The sequence below is a fragment of the Orycteropus afer genome, unplaced genomic scaffold, assembly GCF_000298275.1.
Source record: "Orycteropus afer afer isolate SDZICR_OR568_19922 unplaced genomic scaffold, OryAfe1.0 scaffold00048, whole genome shotgun sequence".
NCBI lineage: Eukaryota > Metazoa > Chordata > Mammalia > Tubulidentata > Orycteropodidae > Orycteropus > Orycteropus afer.
Genome location: NW_006921635.1, coordinates 2,208,647 through 2,230,206, shown reverse-complemented (window position 1 = coordinate 2,230,206; position 21,560 = coordinate 2,208,647). Strand labels below are relative to the sequence as shown.

The window sequence follows — 21,560 nt, the reverse complement described above, 5'->3', positions numbered from 1 at the left end:
AAGGAAAGACAGATGTACCACCGTCGGCACTGCTGATTTCAGTTCTGCTATCTATTCCAGGCTTGTCCTTATTCCCAAAAATTTTAACGAGAGAGAGAGAGAGAGAGAGAGAGAGAAAGCGCGCGCGCGCAACTGAAAAAAAAATTATAATTCTTTGGAAACTGTCCCTGATTTTTATGCAAATGATATGCTTCACCAGCATGTGGAGACCTGTCTGCTCTTTACGCATTGCTCAAGTTGGTGATGCTCTGCGGGTGATGCTGCTGCCATAGCTGTTTCCGTTGGACCGCAAGCTGTTGAGACTGGTCTGAAGTTGACAGGAGATTTATGAGAGGAGACACACAATTGGCCGGAATGATCAAACCTGCAGTTAGTAACAAGAATGTGTGAAGTTGCATCCAGGAGAGGCCACAACGCATCTTACAACTTCATAGCAAATCCCAAACCAGGCATAATAGTCAATATAGCAAATGTGAACTCACGCACAGATTAAATGGATACGTAATAAACCAGATGGCCCATTCAGAAATAATCTGACTCTTCAGCAATGCTTCTCAAAAATAATCAAGCCAGCATATGCACACATGAATGCGTCACACCACCTTCTTGTTGACAGAGCTCAAAAGCCAAGTGCAGCCCCTTTCTACCTGTGGACTACCTACCTCTGCAGCCGCCCAAAGCTGCGCAAGCGTCACACCTTCTTCTCCATGTATAATCGCACCCCAAGGACTACAAAACAAGAGCTGCAAATTCAGAAGCTCACTGAGGCAGGTGGTCTGTGGGCACAGTGCAGACACAAGCTAACCACAGAGCAGACATGCCCTGGATAGGACATATCACTCATGCCATGGGGGCCGTAGGCCAGCTTTCCAGACAAGCTGGTTTGCTAAAACAAGCTGGAAATCCAGACTGCTACGTGAATCTCTTGATTTTTTAAATGCTGGCAACTAATTTAAATGAAAAGCCACAACCACCCGAAATACTTGGGGCTAAGCACAGCATTCACGGATGGGCTCGGGCCCACAGGCTGCCAAGGTGCAATCCCTGCTACAGAGGATGTGGCTGCCAATGAAACAAAGACCAACAGCCAGGCCAAGACAGTCGTCGACTGGACCCTGGGAACCTGCTGCTGGACAGTCAGGCCGGCCTGCCCTCGGCCCTGCCCGACACCAGACCGGCCTCTGCTGTGCCATCTCAGTGTGGCTTCAGGGCTGTCGGAATACACTTGGGAGCTTCCTGGGCAAGAGGCGGGGCTGAGTCTTCACTCCAGAGAGCCTGCACAGGCAGCAACGGTGAGGCAGGGGAGCAAGAGCAGCTGAGGGCTGCGTGAGACACCCAACCACGGCTTAACTTCAGACGGCCCATAGTGCCAAGGCTCAGCTTCCAGGCAATCTTTGAAGCTCCACACCCACTGCTCGAATCGTTAGCAGCAAAATGAGAAGGAAGCAGGATCTGATTTTTCCCCAAAACTCAAAACAAAACAACAATTAGACTCACCTACGATTCGCTGTCCGTCCTCTGTCCTTAGTCGAACGATCTGCATCTTGACGTTTGTGCCGCTGACAGATGCTAGAACGCCCTCGACTTTCGTCCACACGCTCAGGACAGAGCCACATAACACATAGTATGTGCGGCAGCGAAGACCTATCTCACATACTAATCCCAAGCTTGCTTTTTTGCAATTGCCACGCCTAGAACAGACAAGGGAGTTGGGGTGGGGAACATATGTGTATACACCCACACACACGTATGTATGTATACACACACACACACACATATTCCTAACAAGGTCACAAGGTCTACCCAAATTTGAAATGGAAAATATCCTAGCACACTATCTGCCTTTATTAAGTGACTATTTTTTTTAATTGGATTAGAATCCTCTGGCATATCGGATTCTCCTTTTGAATTCAAGGTGTAACTACTGATTTTTAAAATGATAATTATTGCTGGGTCCTGACTGCCTGTGAAAAGGGTTTATCTCCTAGTTTTGTTATTCACTTAAGCATTTTAGCCCTTTTAATATCCATTATCCTGTATGAACACAAGCTTATGAAATGATACTGCCTATTTCTACCTTATTAAGCTCTCAGTATACTGTTCTTTAATCAGATTAGCAAGAAAGACTCCAGCAAACAAACAAAAATGAGACCATACATAAATTTAAAAGAAACGAAAAAAAGGTCTAACTTATCAGTATACTAATACATCTGTATTTATGGTTAAAATCATTTTCACAAATCATCAATAAAAGTGTCTTCACAGTACTAATTCAAGATGAGTTTCGTAATACAATCTACATATACTTTTCTTGCTAAAACTTCAATATAAATGCTTTAGAAGACTTCTGTAGGTTAGCTTTTGAAATATTTTACCTTAAAGGTTTTTCCTAATTTTCAATGGCAAACCAATTAAGAAACAGTGCTTAGAACCAACAAAGGTATCTACCTGCATGAGGATGACAAAATCCATTTGTATGCACCCTATCACCCTTTCCCAAAGTAGGTACCCCAAAACATTAACTCTTTAATAGGTGCAAGAACATCCACGAGTGATTCCACCCTACAACCCGCAGACTGCGGACACTTTCCAGCAGATGCTGAAGCACATGCCCCAGGGGGTGTCTGAAGACTAGAAGCCCATGTCTCCGGTAACCCTTGACCACAGGGCAACCAGCTCCAAGACGGCAGAACGTTTTCTGGGACTGTGTAGCTACTTAGCCATCTCCATGGCATCTCACAAGTTCCTTAGCTTTAAAAATAAAACTGACCTGGTGGTAACAGTAATGCTGTTTTTTAAAAAAAAAGATAAGAAAAAAGGAGAGGAGGGAGACATAGAAAGGAAGGGAAAGAGGGAAGGAAAAAAGCAAGTTTTAACACTAACGACGACAAACAATTAAGTCTGTACTGCAGGTAACATTGGCTGCGAATAACGAAGCCTCGCTGACGAGCAGAGAGGGGCTTCCTAGACAAGTGTCTGGTCCTCAGAGGTCCAATCAGTGTATCTGGTCGGATGAACCATGCCTGAACACCAGTTACTCTGTTCCTTTACTTATAAGTTAAAGTTGATTATATGTTGGAAAATATGTGAGCAACTTGCCAATACTAACCAATAGGCATGGGTACAAGTGTCTGCAGATGAGTTATATTGGTCTAACCAGTGCACCAGGGCATCATCAGAGACGACCTGTAAAAATAACACAGATTTCACTGCCATGGTATCGCTTTAAACAAACTGCTTATCTAATCTGATCTCTAAAATTCTCCAGAGGCAGCCAAATTAAAATCATCCCTGCACAGAAAAACTGACCTTTGATGCTGGTTTAGAAATTACTGAGAATTATAAATATAACTGCATGTTCACAACAGAGTTCAGGGGAGGGGATTTCAGTCTGGGACATCTTCCCTTTATTTCAAATATTCTCACGTTTCTAGTTTACACTGGAGGCTTTCTTTTCTGACAATTTACAATGTCTCAAATAACCATCCCACGAGGATCTTAACAACTGATCTCTCAGTAAGACAGGGATATTAATGGAAGAAAATCTGATACATTTTTTCCTGAAAACATTTTTATCCTTCAAATATGACCAAATAGAAAAAATTGGCAAGATAATTTTCTATGTAGACACAAAGTTCTTTTAAACATAGTTTCAGTGTTTCATTATAAAGCAACTTCTCATATACAGTATAAGGTACAGAGGAGAAAATACCTTCTTATATTTCTTTTTCAGATCAGAGTGAGTTTCCAATTTGAGCTGTTTCCCAGTATTCGGTCTATGCACCAGGAAGAGTTTCTTCTTTGGGTTCACTTCTTTCACTAAGATGGCAGTTTTCTTGTTGTTCCTTATCTACATATATATACACAAACAAACAAACAAATAAACAAATAAATATGATGGTTAGATGCTGCCCACTTTAAGACATTCATCTTCGTCCCATCCCACCAGCAGCACCTACCCCCTCTGAAAGCGTAACACCTAACAAGGCCATGAACTTCCAGAAAGGGTACCAATCACTTGTAGAACAAGTTTAACAAAGCCACAACACCAAGAGGTGGCAATTGAGCCTTAATTCTGAGGTGGGCCAAGCCAGGAGGACATGGGTATTCCTAAGAAAATCCCTGCCTCTGCGTTAAAGCACAAAGGCCGGTAGAGACCACTGAGCCCTGCTACTCCCTGCACCTGGGACCATAGCCCGAGCAGCCACATGCACGCGTGACAGGCATGTGATAAAACGGGACAGCAGAATGCAGGCTGCAGGCACAGGGCGCTTCCAGCAACCCTTTCCCCACTGCTGTTGCTTCAAAGTGTTCATAATAAAATGTGGGAAGAAATGCCAGGTTCCGTGAGATTTAGCCTCGTCCTGACCCTGGTGGTCAACGCTCTGAATCAGGCGCCTCGGTGTGCCCTGTGCTCACTTTCAGGGACCGTGGCCAGGGTGAAGTGAAGCCCCAGGGCAAAGAGTGCTCCGTGAGCAGTGAAGCCGTGGCAGCAGAATGTGCAGGTGCTGAACAGCTCACAGAGCTGAGCATGCAGACAGGGCAGGAAGGCATGCCTGAGGGAAACAAGGGGACTGAAGCACGTGCTTTTAGTGTTTTTAAATTGTGAACCTATCAGAGAAGTCCTAAGGAAAAGGAATTAAAAAGAGCTCCCCCAAGAATAAGAGGAGAAAATTAGCTTCTCCCTTAAAGGAGAGTGAATAGCTTCTAAGCAATCATCTCTGGAAAAAAAACTGAAGGAAAAGAAACATTTCCAAGCAAAGATATTTTCCCAGCTCCTTCACACAGTAAGACACTGTTCACAGAACCACCAACTTTCTCAATTAAGATAATGTTCACAATGATTAAAATTAAAAAGACAGACTTAACGTTTTACTTTTTTTCCTTCATGGACATTAAAGATCCTACCTTATTTGTTTCAAGTGTTTTGACACACTATTTATATAATTACTGTGCAAATCACAGAACAACCATTAAGCTGAAGGTTACATGAAAAAATTTTTAACCACTGATGTAAAATATCCAATAGCTTGTTGTACTTTTTTTAAGGAGCCTTGTTTAAAGCACTGTAACAACACACACTGTGGTCCATCTTGAGAACTGTAGGTTGACTGACTATAATTATAAATCTTCACACTACAGTGGGTAGAAGTCATTCCGATGGCTATCCCAGTGATAAACACACAGCCAAGCCACGTGTGCTGCCAAGTTATGGCCATTCAAAGATAAACGGCTGCCTCTGAATGGAGCAGCGTCCCTCCCCTAAACCCCATTCCAGACACCCGGCCCACATCACTGTGCAGAACAAAGGTTCAGGTCTACCACATCGGGTACTCAAGGGAAGTTGGAAATGAGGACTTTCACCAAAATCTACCAGTGCTGGAGGTGAGAAGGGTTGCACAATTCGAAGAATGTAACCAATATCACTGAGTTGTACATGTAGAACTATTGGAGCAGTGTATGTTATTGCTGTGCATATTCTCAACAACAAAAAATAAATTATAAAAATCTATCAGAGCTTAAATACTGGCAATAATTTCAAATTAATAACTATCACCCTGTGCAGACCAAGTGAAAATCCAGACACACTCTTTGCCCTCCTTACTTCTGTACAAACCAACAGAATGTGGTTATACCAGTAATGGATAAATGAGATTTTAAAGACATCAAACATTAGGACTAAACAAGGTTGATTTAATATGGAAAATAAGTTCCATTTACAAGGCTATGTAACATTTCTAAACTTGCACGCATCTAATAGTGTCCACGATATATTAAGTAAAAAGTCTATAAACGAACAAACCCACAATCATTAATAGATTATCAAAGTAGGAAAAAAGAAACACAGTTGGATAATTGGCACAAAGCAAAAAGATAATTTCCATGCAGGATATGAAAAAGCATGGCACTGCAAACAGATTATATTCAAAGGAAACAGGCTATACCTGCAACGACAAGTAAAAGCCATCATCTGGTCCTGTCAGCTCAGCCCAAATTTTGGTAGCTTCTTCCCAGGACATCCCCCTCTCTACACTAATCTGTAAAACAACGAATTTAAGTTCAGTTGAGCAGCTGTCATCAGAGGACATTAGACTTGAAGTTTCAGAAAATAAAACTCACAGTGTATAATTCCACGTGGCCAGAGGTTGAATATCCCGGAGTCAAAAACTTCTTAACATCACTTTTCCTCACCTTTTCATCTCCAGAACCAAGATCTTGAACAAGAAAAGGCAACATGTAAGTGTAAGAACTTTTTAATTAGGAACACACCACACATTTTGACAGTCCCTCCACTTACCTAAGATGCCCATATCGTATCTTCCATTCTTTTTGGCATTTTGAACAACTGCAGTGAGTGTGTCCGCAAAATACTGAAACAAGGCATTCTGCTGATGGACTTCCATGCCCAAAATTCTGTTCAAGAATTTTCCTATGTTGTTATAATCTGCAACGACAAGACTGTATTAAAGATTTAATGCATTCATGTAGTAATTAACATGTTTTATTCACATGGGCCTAGTTCAAGTCCTCCTTTTTCCTAATCCTTCCCTGACAACTCACACAGTGCTCCTAGAACAGGGCTGTAATTTACCCAATTTCTACTCCCTGAAGCATCACAATCATATAGTACATGCTCAACAGATGTTGACGGAAATAAATTTTTGTCTTTCCAACTTCACTTACCTAAAGTATGAACACAACAGATGAATGCATAAAGAAAATGCAATATATGAATACAATGGAATGTTGTTATTCAGCCCTAAGAGAAATGAAACTGTGATACATGCTGCAACATGGATCAACCCTAAAAACATTACTCTGCGTGAAATAATTCACACACAGAAGGACAAATACTCCATGATTCCACTTACATGAACTATCTAGAAAAGGCAAATCTACACAAGGAAAGCAGGTTAGTGGTTGCCAGGGGGTAGGGAAGGGGAGATTATGTTCTTGTTTAATGGTACGAGGTCTCTTTCTGGAGAGACGAAACTGTTTCAGAAAGAAAATGGTAGTGACAGTTGCACAACAATGTGTCTATAATTAATGTCACTGAAACGAACATTTAAACAGTTAAAATGTCCAATTGTGTTATACGTATTTTACTACAATTCATTTACCCAAATGAAAATGTGTCTACATAAAAGCCTGTACATTAATGTTTGTAACAGCTTTCTTCATAATTGCCAAAAGTCATAAGCAACCAAGATGTTCTTCAACAGGTGAATGATAGACTGTGTTACATCTACACAAAAGAGTATCACTCAGCGATTAAAAGGAAACAGTGATCAAGCCATGATCTTTTCATGGAGGAATCTGATGTGTGCATTGCCAAGCAAAAAAAGCCAGTCTGAACAGCTACATAACTGTATGATTCCAACTACAGAATATTCCAGAAAAGGAAAAATAGAGAGAGTAAAGAGATCAGTGGTTGCCAGGGGTCAGAGGAAAGAGAGAGGAGGGATAAGTTAGTAGACTACATGGCCTTTTCAGGGCAGTGAAACTATTCTGCATGATACTGTCATGAACTCATGACAATAAGCGTCTTAGGACTATACAAAACCAACAGTGAACCCTAATGTAAACTGGGCACTTTAGCTAAAATACTGTAGCAATATTGCTTCATGCGTGTAACACGTGTACCACAGGAATGCAAGATGTTAACTGGACAAACACCAAGCAGGCAGAGGGGGTATATGAGAAATCTCTGTACTTTCTAAACAATTTTTCTGTTTAAAAAAAAAAGTCTATTAAGATTTACAGACTTGGAAACCCCCTGGGGTACTTCTAATCTGTCCTGCAGGGTTGCTACAAGTAGGAATCAATTGGAAAAAAATTTTTTTTTTTAATTTAAAAAACAAAAAGTATTCTCCTGAAGATTCCCCTTCAAGCTACCAAAAGCATAAAAAATAAAACAAACTTTAATCATACAGCAACAATTATGTGTACAGACAACATTAATGGTATTACCTTTATCAAGAGTAAGAATTCCTGAGCGATCTTCTACATTGATTAGGCCAACACCAATCAGTCCTTGTCGAACATCTAAAAGAAAACATACTATTAAAATCTTGAAACTCCAAAGACTCCAAGAGCTGTTACTTGGCTAATCACACTAGATCAAATTCTAGCCTAACACACAGCCTGTGCATCCTCTCGTTTCTGTTAGCTGGATTTACAGGACCCCCATGGCTCCTAAAGGCCTCTCAGCACCCCAAAATCTTACAGTGCTCAAAGCTCACACTATGCTTTGATAATCAGTACCTTTCCAACATGATTCTTGGCAGTACAGACCTGTCTACTCATCACCCAAACTTAAAACCCACTGCTGCCCAGTTAAGTGACCTCATAACAACCTCAGGGGACAGAACAAAATTGCCCTATAGGGTTTCCAAGACTGTCTCTATTTACGAAAGCAAATTGCCACATCTTTCTCCCATGGAGTGGCTTGTGGGTTCAAACCACTGACCTTTTGGTTAATGGCTGAAGAGTTTTAACCACTGTGCCACCAGGCTCCCGCTATTGTCCTCCAAAAACAATTTTGAGCATCTAGCAGAATGCAAGCTGATTAAATACTTGTATAAATAAGATCGTAACCATAGATCCTTCCCACACATCACCTATTGGCAAAGTGATTTAAAAGATGAAGCACTATGTGTAAAGTCACCATGTTCTGAATTATGTTACTAAGAGGAGAGTTTATGGAGCTCTTAGAAAATACTAGCCTTCAGGCTCCAAGCTGGTCTTACAGACTAAGGATGTAAGGGAGTAAGGCAAACGTTTTTTAGTTTTTTAAAATGCTATCAGCGGGAGCTCTGGTAGCATAGTGGCTAAAGCACTTGACTGCTAACCAGAAGGCTGGCGGTTCAAACCCACCAGCCACTCCTCAGAAGGAAGGTTGGGCATTCCTACTTCCGTAGTGATACTGCCTCGGAAACCCAAGGAGGGGTCGCTATGAGTCGGGGCCGACTCGACGGCACATAACAACAACAACAACAACATCAGCGATCCTCAGCTCCCCTGACTGGGATATATACATCGACTGATACCAACACTAAAAATCCATTCAACTGGAAAAATATTTCTAGTGAAAAATGCTAACTCCACATAATGATGTTTCAAGTATCTTCACCTATTTATTTTTACAAACTACTTCCATAGTTTCTTAAACGACTAAAATTACCCATACTACTTACCTTTACAGGTAAAATCTGTTCTACAGATCTGTGATAAGCACCTGAGACTATCTCAAATATTATCTATGATATATATATATATATATATATATATATATATAAAACACAGTAACTTACACACACACACACACAAAGATCTTTTAATGAATCACTTGTGCCCACAAACCAGTTGTTCAAAAACCAAAAAAAACCCAAACCCACTGCCACTGCGTTGATTGCGACTCAGAGACCCTAAAGGACGGAGAAAAATTGTCCCCATAGGGTTTCCAAGGCTGTATATTTTAACAGAAACAGATTGCCTCAGTTTTTTCCCACAGAACAGCTGGTGGATTCAAAATGCCCAACTTTTGGTTCGCCAGTAAGCACTTTAACCACTGTACTACCACAGCGCCGTCATCATTGCACCCACTGTTAATATATGGCCAATCTTGTTTCACCTCTATTATCCACTAACCCCTCCACAAATTATTTACCTCTTTTACATTAAAATTCCTTTTCAGCTATTTGGTAGTGATGTTAGTGTTAACCAAACCATGCCGCCCTATGAAGTCTGGTATTAAAGGACATGCTTGTGCCGAGGGCAAAAGTACTCCATTCAATGGAAATGTGTTTCATAAATAAGTCTAATGTTTCATATAAAAAAAATAACCTTTGCTTTCCAAATTTTATACAATTTACATCCAAAGAAAAATAAAAACTAAAAACCAAATCACATACCCTGCAACCATTGCCCTGAGGTCACCTTTAAACCTTAAACCAAAAATATCCCCAGAAGTCTTTATAAACTAAACAACAGTTTAGCTTAATTAATAGTCTGCGGTGAGCAACTTGAAAGAATTGACAGGAACCTTAGGGAACAATGAGGTTATGTTAATGAGGAAGGAATAATTCAGACAAAGCAAGTGACAACGGTTGCACAACTTGAGGGATGTCATCAGAGAATGACATCAGTGTCACTGAAGCATAACGGACAAACTGCTGGACGGTGCATGTTCTGCTGTGTGTATTTTCAACAACAAAAACAAGTTACATATACAAGCAGCAAAAACTCAGCACATACTAACACAGGTTTCAGTGAGTATGCAGTCCCTGGTAACCACTTTCCTTTGCTATGATTACTTTGCAAGTTACCTTTGAAGAATTCCCCAGGATAGTCTGGAGGTGCTGACACCATAGGAGAATCTAGATTGACAATGGATTTCATGACAATTTCTAAAGCATTTCTTCCATACTGCAATAAAAAAACAAACAAAAACATTTTAACCAGTTTCAGCATTTGGACACTCTTCCATTGCATGACCAACTGAATGCTAGAAAAATGACTGCTGAACCACAGGCTCAGAGCCAGTAGGCCCCACTTGCCTTCACATACACATTTCATAATGCCTAGACATTGAGTAGGGAGCTCTAGTAGCGTAGTGCCTAAGGCAGCTGACCGCTAACCAAAAGGCTGGTGGTTCAAACCCACCAGCCACTCCTCAAAAGGAAGGTCAGGCAATCTAATCTACTTCAGTAGTGATACTGCCTCGGAAACCCAAGGAGCAGTCACTATGAGTCCGGGCCGACTCGACGGCACATGACAACAACAACAGACGTTGAGTAGCATAGTGCCTAATGCACATGTCTGCTAACCAGAAGGTTAGTGGTTCAAACTCACCAGGCATTCCGTGGAAGCAAGACTGGGCAACCTATTTCTGTAAAGATTTACCACCTTGGAAACCCAATGGGGGTCACTATGAGTTAGAATTGACTCGGTGGCAGTGGGTTTGTTTGTTTGTTTTTAAGACACTGAGTAAACGAGTCATTGCCTTTACTTCTAGGAATTCACACGATTCATTCAAAGGTATTCATTGTGTTCCTAATTTACAAGAGGTATCAAAATCTGACGCTACTGCCCAGATGACCACCAAAGATTCCTTCCTGCCTGATACGTACACTCTGGTGGCGTAGTGCCTAAGGCATTTGACTGCTAACCAGAAGCCTAGTGGTTCAAACCCACCACGCACTCCTCGGAAGGAAGGATGGGCAATCTACTTCCGTAGTGGTATTGCCTCGGAAACCCAAGGAGGGGTTGCTAAGTCGGACTTGACTTGACAGCAGTGAGTTTGATTTTGGATACATACAAGTCCCAGCTCTTACAGGAAACCACCATTTTAAAGCAAAATGATAGTAGAAGGTGGTATTTTAAATAGTCAGTAACCTTTTCTTTTTGCTGGTCTATGTTAACGATGAAGACGTTGTCTAATTCAACATCTATCACCACAAACTCCCTCCACCCCAAGTTTTCCAGACACTGAAAGATGAAGTGTACCTTATTATCAAAGTTGAACCTGCTCAAATCTCTAGACTCAGTTGCTCTTCTGTCACCGTGCGTAAGTGCCCCCTATCAAAACAGAGAACTCCAAATCAAGGCCCAGCTCACCCCATCAACAGAACCATCTGTTGACATATATAACTTAAAAAACTTACCAAACTCTCAAGTCTTTTAGCAACAATAGATGCAAACCTCTGTTCTCCTGCCAATTCAGAAATCAGAAAGACATATTCGGGAGCAGTGACTTGGTTTGACCTGTGAGTCCGTCCTGTAACAACGTTGTGCTCATTAGATAAACACACGGTGTCCCTAGCTCCAGTACTACCTAGCCTTTAACACTAAGCCAGTCATCAGAAAGCCTTCAACAGGAGGAAAAACGCAAGAACTTCTCGGATGAGAAAGGCACGTGATCACAAGCAGTAAGCTGAATGACATCCACATTTGCAATAATCCCCAGGAGGGAAGAGAGGTTGCCATACAACTGCGAGTAACACAAGTTATGATACTGTAACACCAGTGTTGCTGACGCACAGCTACTCTGGATTCTGCCACAATGGTTGTTTTTTAAATTACTCTGGATCACAGGGACAGGGAGCCAGAAGGGAAGGGAGGAGGAAGTGTCCTCCATGAAATCACAGAGGGGTCGACAAGATACAGAAATGACAGCGGCTCTGAAATGGACCTTGTGTGTCCTATAGGTTTACAATGATGTCACCTCCAAGGAGTTCATGACAAATGATTAAACACAAAGGTACATGCAATACACCTTAAACATCTCCAAAAGCCACAAGAGACATCTTGAGATTAAATGCAGTTTTTGACATACACACATTTCCCCACTAATTCTCCATTACCTATTTAAATAAAACCCTGTAAGATCTTACCAAATTGTTGAATTGCCCTATCAGCACTCCAGGGTAATTCCAAAGTCATATGAACTCTTCGCCTTTGATTTTTAGCTCTCCGATCGGCTTGTAATGAAATACCTGAGCTGGCAGCTTCTGAGATAATAGCAATATTCTGTATCAAACACAAGAAAAGAGAGTCACCCCATCCAAGGATAAAGCAAAGCAGTACCTTCAATGAAACTCTTTCTTCCTAAATAATATACCCCTCAATTGTATCTGGGTACATGGGTACCCAGAATCAAGAGTCTATTTCCCAGTCCTTTTTGTAGCTAAATGTGGGCATGTGGGCACATGCACCAACCAGTGGGTGGGGAGTGGGAAGTGCAATATCCAGGAAATGTCCTGAAAAGTGGAGGGTATGCCTTTCTGCCCCGCCCCCTCGCTCCTCCCCACTGGCTGAGATGCAGAGGTAACTTAGAAGCAGGGAATGCAACACATGACAGGAATAAGACTGCAGAGGCCTGGGTGTCTGGAGTCCCAGCCCGCCCTGGGCTACCTACCCAAACCTGTACTGAGAGAAGTAAGTTTCTACGTTGTTTATGCCAATGACTTTAGAGTTTCTCACACTTACCAGTCAAAAGTTACCTAATACCTAATACAACTCCTAATGCATGCAGGCCTAAATTAAGGAAACAGGTCCATGAAATAAATAACATCCCCTATCTACAACTTCTAAACTAAGTAACACTAGGAAGCTTCTAAATATATTTTTAAAAGACAACTTTGATATTGGTAATTATCTATTCTCAAGTTTTAAAGCAGAAAAATTTACTGAAGCAAAACATGGGTAAAAATAAAGATTTTATCCTCCCTCTTTTAGCTTAAGGAATTAAAATGGAAGAGGCACTGCTAACGACTTTTTAACAATGCCCTCAGTAAATGGTTATAGCAATCCATCAGAGAAGGAAGAAGCAGGGTTAAGAACCATTATCTTTCATGAAGTTTACCAAGAGTCTACTGAGAAAGTCTCTGGAGGCACCAAAAGTTCTCCAGTGGTCACAGAGGCCCACCTACAAAAACCTGACTGCAACATGGCATGACTAGAAGAAGCAGCAGCCCCAAGGACACTGACATGTGGCCACTACCACATAGCATCAAGGCTCAGAATTAAATTGGAGAGTGTGAGCTGAGATACCATGCCCCCAAGGTGACCTGAAAGAATGGTATTTTTACAAAGCAAGAAAGCCCAAACATTTCCCACTAACACAGAGAGACAAAGTGCTAAGACTGCACCCTTGTTCAAGGTGGAAAACTCGTGAACCTCGGGAAAAAAGGCAGTCAGTCCCATCAAGTTTCAGCTTACAGGTTTGACTGTACTCTGATTAAAAGATTTTAAAGCTAACAAGAGCCACCATACAAAACACTATTCAATTTATGATAAAATAATGGAAATATGTAAAAACGTTCAGTCATTATGTGCAATTACTGGGAAGGAAAAAAAAAAAAAAACCCAGAGTGTAACAACATTCAACAGATATGAGTTCTATTAAAAGCAAAAATGTAAACCTTCTACAGGTTTATCTAAATATACTGGTATTTTCATTGGCAAGCATCCCCCCAAAACATACCTTATCTCCATCCATAAACCTCTGTTTTTCCGTGATATTTAGTATTTCTACAGGCACATCAAGTTCAGACCTTGACTCGTAGGATATGCTTCCATCATCATTACTCACGACCCGCCCCTTGCGGCCTGTCATCTGGAAAACCAAACAGTGTCGTGAACAGTCAAGAGCGCAGGACAAAGGTGCAGGTAGCTCACTGACAGCTTCAGGAGAGACAGTGGGTGGGAGTCGGGGGACCGAATAAAGCGAGCGCTGACTGAGCAGCCCGGGCTGTACCAGGCCGGGTGGGAAGAGACTACTGAAGTCCACATTCCCAGGAGAAAGCACAGGAGGACCATCGACCACAAACACTGCATGACAGGCAGCAGTAACAAGATCAGAGGCTTGGGTCAACACGCACACATAGGGAGGGGGTAAGGGGAACAAAGGGGCAGGAATTCATTGGATCCAGAACGACAACTAAGGGTCCTGGTGGTTCACTGCTTTAAGTGCTTGGCTGCTAAGCAAAAGCTCAGTGGTTCAAACGCATCAGCCACTCCACAGGAGAAATGACCTGGTGATCTGGTCCCAGATCTATAAAGACCATAGCCTATGAAACCCTATGGGGCAGGTCTACTGTCACATGCAGTCACTATGAGTAAGAACGACAGTAGGAGATAACTACAGTAAAACAAGGGTCTAGACCTAAGAGAGGGAATTAAGAGAGAGTGGATTAGTATGTGATGACACCCAAAATGCTATTCATCCCACAGGGTGAAAAGTGACAATGAAAACGTTAAGGAGAGACAGAGCCCTGCCTCAAATTACCTCAGCAACATTTTCAGGGCCACCAAGTTCATCAATCAGTTCATCCAGGGTATTAGGAGGGAGGTCTTCAGCTAATTTTTCTAGTTTGTCAAGTAGGTCTTTCTTCATCTGCTGGGCCCTTTCCACAGCATCCTGACTTGTTATAAGGCCACTGTTACTGTTGGGGTTGCTGTTAGCTAGATGAAGGACATTTGTTAAAAATCAGTACAGAGTTTTAATACTTGATTTGTTTAAAAGTGTGTTTCTCAGACACAGCAAGCTTCCACCCTGATACCTGGTGCACTGTTAGGAGCAGGTGAAATAACCGGAGCAGATGAAAAACTAGGTCGTTTTGATCCAAGACCTGATGCTAATAAGGCACTTTGAATAGAATCTGGATCTATGCTTTTCTTCTTTTTTTTATCTTTGCTCTTCTTGTGGTCTTTTCTGATTAACCAGGGATCTGAAAGTCAAAGTATCAAACCATTTGTCAAAAACAATACATAATCTTCACAGGAAACCATCCTTGATTTCTCTCCTAATACTAACTGATAACCTATGGCTCATCCCAACCACAGTGGCCCAGTGCATGTGCACCTCAGAGGTATTGTATTCATGATCTGCAGTTATAAATGAATAAAGGAGCTAGACTGAGGCCATCATCTCACATTTATAAATCTCCAGAAGACAGACAAGACTAGAGCTCGCCACCAAGCAAACATTAGCATCTCCATAACCATTTGTACTGCACTGGACTAAAATGTACCCTTTTTCACATACAGGGCAATGTATAACTTATACTTACTATATGGATGAACTTACCATCTTCATCATCCTCACTAGACTCATCTCTGAATGGGTTGAAATCGTCATCATCTCCAGAACTCATGTTTTTAGAGCTCTCATAGTCACTCTCCTCATTATCAGAGGCTTCAGAGTCACTGCCACTATCGTCAGAACTGCTCCCAGTAAGGCCACCTACTTTCCGCGCTTTCTTGGCTTCTCGAGCTATTTCCTCACCTGCCACCACGACCCAAACAGAAGAGTCAGCCCAAAGAACTTATGAAGATCTGGGACATCACATTTAGTTCCTGCGTTAACTCAAATGGACGGTACAGAAGAAAAGCATTTCCATATGTACATAAGAACAAATAAAATTCACAAGTAAGGACTAACTTTTTGGATGCCCATGTGAAATCAGGATATGTTGAATTATTCCTTAGAAATTAAACACAGAAGTACAACTTCAAGACTAATTTCAAGTGCACAAATCTCAAAATAAATCCAAGAGATTAATCACTGGCATAATCATAACTCAGTAATTGTGTATCAGCTCTTGAGAAGAAGTCTAAGAACTGTATCTTTACAGATGTCATGACTACAGCCTGAGAAACCCTGTGGGGCAGGTCTAGTCTGTCCTTTAGGGTTGTGCTAAGTCAGGATTGTCTTGATGGCACAACAACAAAACAAACGTGGAACACTCAGAACACTAACCTCCTAAAGCCTCATTTTTAAAGGCCAAACAAGGTGTTGATGTGAATTAGCTTACTGAACACGTGGAATGAATCAATCAAAACCAACAAGAGCATGAAAAACTTCATGTATTACTGAGAAGGTGAAAGTATAATTCAGGAAAGAGAAATACAACATCTGGCCAGCCTAAGATGTTACTGATTCACAGGTGTGTTATTTATTACACCACTGAAATAAAAGCACTGCCAATTAGATGATGATAGCAACCCATTCCAGATACACTAAAATGTGAAATTAGGTACACCTTACACAGAATGGATAAAATGAGGTCAGAGCGTCAGGCACTGTGAAACTTGATACACAGCAGCCAGTTAATATATGCAACCTAATACACATGATCAGGAGCTCTGGTAGCAGAGTGCCTAAGGCACTTGACTTCTAACCAGAGGGTTGGTGGTTCAAACCCACCAGCCACTCCTCGGAAGGAAGGTTGGGCAATCTACTCCCGTAGTGATACTGCCTTGGAAACCCAAGGAGGGGTCGCTGAGTCAGGGCCAACTTGACGGCACATAAGAACAACAACAACAATATGCATGATTACTGTTTTAGACAATCTAAGAAAATAACTTGAACATCAGCTTAACAAGCATCTAAACACAAATCCATGTTTACATTTTTTACACTAATGGGCACAGTGAACAATGTACTCCTAATAATTTACTTACATAATGTTGAATGTAATAAGATAATAGCAATATGGTGGTTGAAATGAGCTAAAATATGGCAAATGCTTAATGCAGTTCCCAGCACCAATCATTCGAGCCCTAACTGAAACAGGGCTTTACTGATGCAAAGTTACATGACAGCAAACACACTCAGCAACTTGCCATTTCAAAGAGAGCAGTCCATTCCTCAAACAGCTACCGAAAAACGGCTCAGATTCTAGGGATTTTAATACCAACTATTTGAAGAAGCCACCCACCTTTCCGCTTCTTTACTTTATTTTCTTTACAAGGACTGTCTCTCGGTGAACTGTTGTTACTTGGAGCTGTCAAATCGATTCCTAGCAAACTATAAAGTTTTTTCCTGTCTGGAGCAGGGAAGTGCTTTTCAATGAGTGACTGCAGCACTCCTCTGGAAGTAGGAGAAATAGTGACAATTAGCAGTCTGGTTTGCAGAAGGTTTTATTGTGGCACCTTAACGAAAAAATTCCTTAAACATAAACTAGGAGTGTTCTATTAAATTCTTTGTTCTATCTTACAAAATGAATTTTCTTTTTCTAGGCCATGCTTGTCCAATAGAAATCGTATAAGCCACATATACAATTTTCACATTCTGTAGTGGCTACATTAAAAAGCAAAAATGAAAAAAGTGAAGGTAATTTCAGTCATATGTTTTCTCTATCTCAATCTATCACTTTAACATGTAATCAATAAGATGTTTTACATTATTTTTGTCACATGAAGTCTTTGAAACCTAGTATGTATCTGACACTCCCAGTACATCTCAGTTTGGACTTCCATTTCAACTGGTCAACACACACACATAACTAGTGGCTACTACTACTGGACGGTGCAGTTGTAGGCACTTCAGTACAGAGAAATACAGATTAGCAAGGTGTACATTTTGCTTTTCAAAGTAGTTTTCAATTACATCCATCTGAAAAGGAGCTATTTAAAATGCTCACCCTGAGGCATGCAATAGTACAAAGATTATTTTGCTAATTCTACTACCAAAATTAGAGTTGAAAGGTTAGGCAAACACTTGACAAAACGGCCTAAAATCCTTTAAAACTTTTCCAGCATCTCATGAATATTTCCCACGTTTGCATTAGCCCTTCTGATAGCCTGGGCAGATGATCATTTTCACTCTCGTGGATGGTGGTGAGTTTAGAAGCAGCATAAACTCACAATGCCACGTGACACACTGAAACCGAACTTTCTTGTAAGGTGACCATGACAACCACAACCAAGCCCATGCTTAATAAACCGAGGACCATGAGACTTCTCAGTTTTCCAGCAAAAGAAGCTGCACGTGGGAAAGGACTGGTATAAAACGAAGGAGATCAATACAACTTCAGAAGGTCCTTTAGGCCCATCAAAATGTTTGCCTCCAGACAACATCAACAATTGAATTAATCAAAGTAAAATCTCAGAAAGAAAAGCAAAACACATTACTTGGCAGTTGAAACAAAATCATTCAGTTCTCCCCCGCCCTCTTCCAAGGCTTCTAAAGTCCGAGCTTCTCCTGTAGACTGCAGGCCGATTACCACACACTGCAGAAAACGAGAAGACACATCAATCATAAATAAAATCTACTTATGGTTTCTTACTGAGACTATTCTAAATATTTAATAACAAAAAGCAACAGATTTCAAACACGAATGACGCCACTATCATAAAGCATACGTGTGCTCATTGATTTGTTCTATGAATATTCGAAGAATCAAGGACTCAGGAAGAAGAATGAGGGCACTGAACAAGACTGCAGCCATAGGCAGCTTACAGTCCTTTGTGTTTTAAGGAGGTTGGCAGGTGTAGCGCCTAAGGCATTTGACTGCTAACCAGGCTGGTGGTTCAAAACCCACCAGCCACTCAGCAGAAGGAAGACAGGGCAATCTACTTCTGTAAAGATTTACCACCTGGGAAAACCAACAGGGGTTGCTATGAGTTGGAATCAACTCGCTGGCAGTGGGTTTGGTGTTTTTCTGGTTTTGTTTTTTAAGTAGCTTACAGTCACCAAAAAGGAGAGAAACTAAGTATAACGCATTCCCACGTGGCATCAGTGATTCCATCTATGAGTGCAAAGATTTAGTGATGTTTATCTCTTCACACTGTTTTGAGTTATTTAAATTCTCCATAGAGAAATGGGCTTTGCTTTACATTTCTTAAACTGTATTTTTTTCAGTCTTTTTACATTAATCTTTTACAGCTATCCTTTTGAATGCCAAGACCTTCCAAGTAGAAAACCTCATTGCCCACATAGTACAAACAATATAACCTAAGAATGAATCTATTAACATGCTGACAAACTCACTTTTCCATTCTTGATTTCTTCTCTAGCCAGCTGTACAACCCTTTTAACCTTGGATGCTATGCACAAGTATTTGAAAAACCTCTGGTGCGCAGACCAGAACTGGCCCCACATGGACTTCTTCATCCTCTGCTCCGCATCAATCAGGTCTGCGGCTTGCTGAAATCTCTCTCTTGCAATCACCCACTGAAGATGAAAAATCAACACTTTACATATTTCATCTGAGTGGGAGCTAGTGAAAAATGACCAATTCAACCAAAATAGCATCATCAAGTGCAAGACGCTGTAACATTAATGAGCCATGTTCAGTAACTTGGGAATCTCTAAACAATCGATTTTGAAATGCTTACCTAAAAGTATTACCCTCATAGTTGTTATTAACTAATTTAGCCTTTTTAAGAAATATAATTTCATTATGGGGAGCTCTGGTGGTGCAGTACCTAAGGCATTTGACTACTAACCAGAAGGCTGGCCATTCAAACCCACCAGCCACTCGTAAGAAGGAAGGTTGAGCAACCTACTTCTGTAGAGATACTGCCTCGGAAACCCAAGGAGGGGTGACTATGAGTTGAATCGACTCGACTTGATGACAGTGAGTTTTTTTTTTTTTTTTTGGAGAGTTCCATTATGACCTTAAGAATTATACAGTTGAAATAAATGAATAAATGGCTTTTTTAAAAATAAATACTTTAACAAAATGAAAACTTGGAAAACTGCATTCAAAGTACTGAAGGGTGATCTAACAACCTATGAGCCCATAAGCGGGGGTTATAAAAGGCAGAAATACACCGTGAAGGACTCAGAGACATCCCATTGGATAAAACAGACTAACAGATGTGATTGGTGCATTAAAAATCCTAGGAATTCAGAAAAGCCTTCTCACCAGCTTGACTGCTTTGTTGTACATCTTTACATAGCTCTGAGAAAGAAGAACTTCCTCGATTTTGAAGGTCACTCCAGTAAAGCTCAGCTGTCGAGCAATGTACATCCCTCTAAGCTTCATATCCATAGCAACTATTTCCATAGCACCAACACCTCTGAAGAAAGTTAAAACACACAGTGACAATCATTAAATATCGTAGGACTTCAGCATACAGGAAAGGGGGGTTAGTGACAGCATCTTTCAGACTGCCACTGAGCACGAACTGAGGACCGGGAACTGCATTACCTTCGCTCAACTGCCTGAATAAAATCACTGAATTCTCGAAATGGAGTTCCCTCACCCCATATTCCAAGACGGTTCATATAGGCCATGTTGCGTGGTTCAGAAGCACCTGAAAAATTCCAGAAGGAAACACATTATGGCTGAAAAAATAACCTCCAGCTGTCTCTGACAGATAAGTAACTACTCACCAGTGGCGCTCGCATAAACCACCCTGGCTTTTGGCAACTTGTTCTGAAGCTCTAAAACCGCCAAGCCTGTCTTAGTTGGCTTTGAAGAACCAACAGGACACAAGTTTTTTGCTTTATGACATTCGTCAAACACGATCTGTTAAGAAGTGAATTAAGGAACATCTCACATTTGTAGCAAGTATGGCCCGTTCTTTAGGAAGCATTCACTGTTATTTCCTGGGGGGCCTTGGAGACATCCCAGGTTTGTGGAGAGGTGGCCTTGGGGGAATATCCAAACTTACTGGGGAGAGGGGTTGTGGCTGGCAACAAATCCCTGAGCATCGACTGGTTACAGCAACATCTGCATCCCTACCCCCAGCTTCGTCAAACCCTGACATTTGGCTGGATTCGCCTCAGGTCCTTTTGTCATTAAACAAAACAAACAGCAATGAGGTCCCCTAGGGGCCTCTCCTTGGCTTCAACCCCACGCTGCTCCCATCTCAGAGTATCAACTAACTTTAGAGGTCTCTTCACCAGTTATTTAATTCTTAGTTGGAAGGGAGTAAAGGGCTCTTGCCATTGCCACAGGAATGGTCCACCACAGGGGATAATTTTGGCAAATCCTGCAGAGGAGGCACAAAAATACTGGTGTTCCTTATACAGAGCAGTGGACAACAATGGATTAAGCTGTGAGCAGGACATCTGGGAACTGCAAAAGCAGCAGTTTTCTTTCCCTTGGTCTTTTCAAGTATTTTACTATAAAATGTGCAGTTTGGATCTTCAAGAGGGGACTTTAGTATCCAGCATTTTCCACATGCATTCACATTTTTCTGAAACCAGAAACGTAAATACTGGCCTCCAATAGGCACTAACGAACCCTGATGTACAGTGGTTAAATGCTTGGCTGCAAACTGAAGGTTGGCAGTTGGAACCCACCAGCCCCTCCCCAGGA

General features: G+C 41.3%; 1 protein-coding gene across 1 annotated transcript in view; it reads right to left on the bottom strand.

Moving 5' to 3' along the window:
• Positions 1-221: 221 nt before the first annotated feature.
• SBNO1 (strawberry notch homolog 1) overlaps positions 222-21,560 on the bottom strand; it is a 47,209-nt gene continuing 25,870 nt past the window's right edge. Inside the window, exons 10-31 of the mRNA XM_007938123.1 lie at positions 20,630-20,765; positions 20,445-20,550; positions 20,160-20,313; positions 19,280-19,462; positions 18,421-18,518; positions 17,226-17,377; positions 15,593-15,790; positions 15,066-15,233; positions 14,792-14,967; positions 13,988-14,119; positions 12,396-12,531; positions 11,667-11,779; positions 11,509-11,580; positions 10,329-10,428; positions 7,972-8,046; positions 6,299-6,445; positions 6,121-6,215; positions 5,946-6,038; positions 3,713-3,850; positions 3,110-3,186; positions 1,498-1,691; positions 222-364 (exon numbers count right to left, since the gene is read on the bottom strand). Of these exons, the coding sequence (XP_007936314.1) occupies positions 222-364; positions 1,498-1,691; positions 3,110-3,186; positions 3,713-3,850; positions 5,946-6,038; positions 6,121-6,215; positions 6,299-6,445; positions 7,972-8,046; positions 10,329-10,428; positions 11,509-11,580; positions 11,667-11,779; positions 12,396-12,531; positions 13,988-14,119; positions 14,792-14,967; positions 15,066-15,233; positions 15,593-15,790; positions 17,226-17,377; positions 18,421-18,518; positions 19,280-19,462; positions 20,160-20,313; positions 20,445-20,550; positions 20,630-20,765 (2,886 nt within the window). The remainder of the gene's footprint in view (positions 365-1,497; positions 1,692-3,109; positions 3,187-3,712; positions 3,851-5,945; positions 6,039-6,120; positions 6,216-6,298; positions 6,446-7,971; positions 8,047-10,328; positions 10,429-11,508; positions 11,581-11,666; positions 11,780-12,395; positions 12,532-13,987; positions 14,120-14,791; positions 14,968-15,065; positions 15,234-15,592; positions 15,791-17,225; positions 17,378-18,420; positions 18,519-19,279; positions 19,463-20,159; positions 20,314-20,444; positions 20,551-20,629; positions 20,766-21,560) is intronic.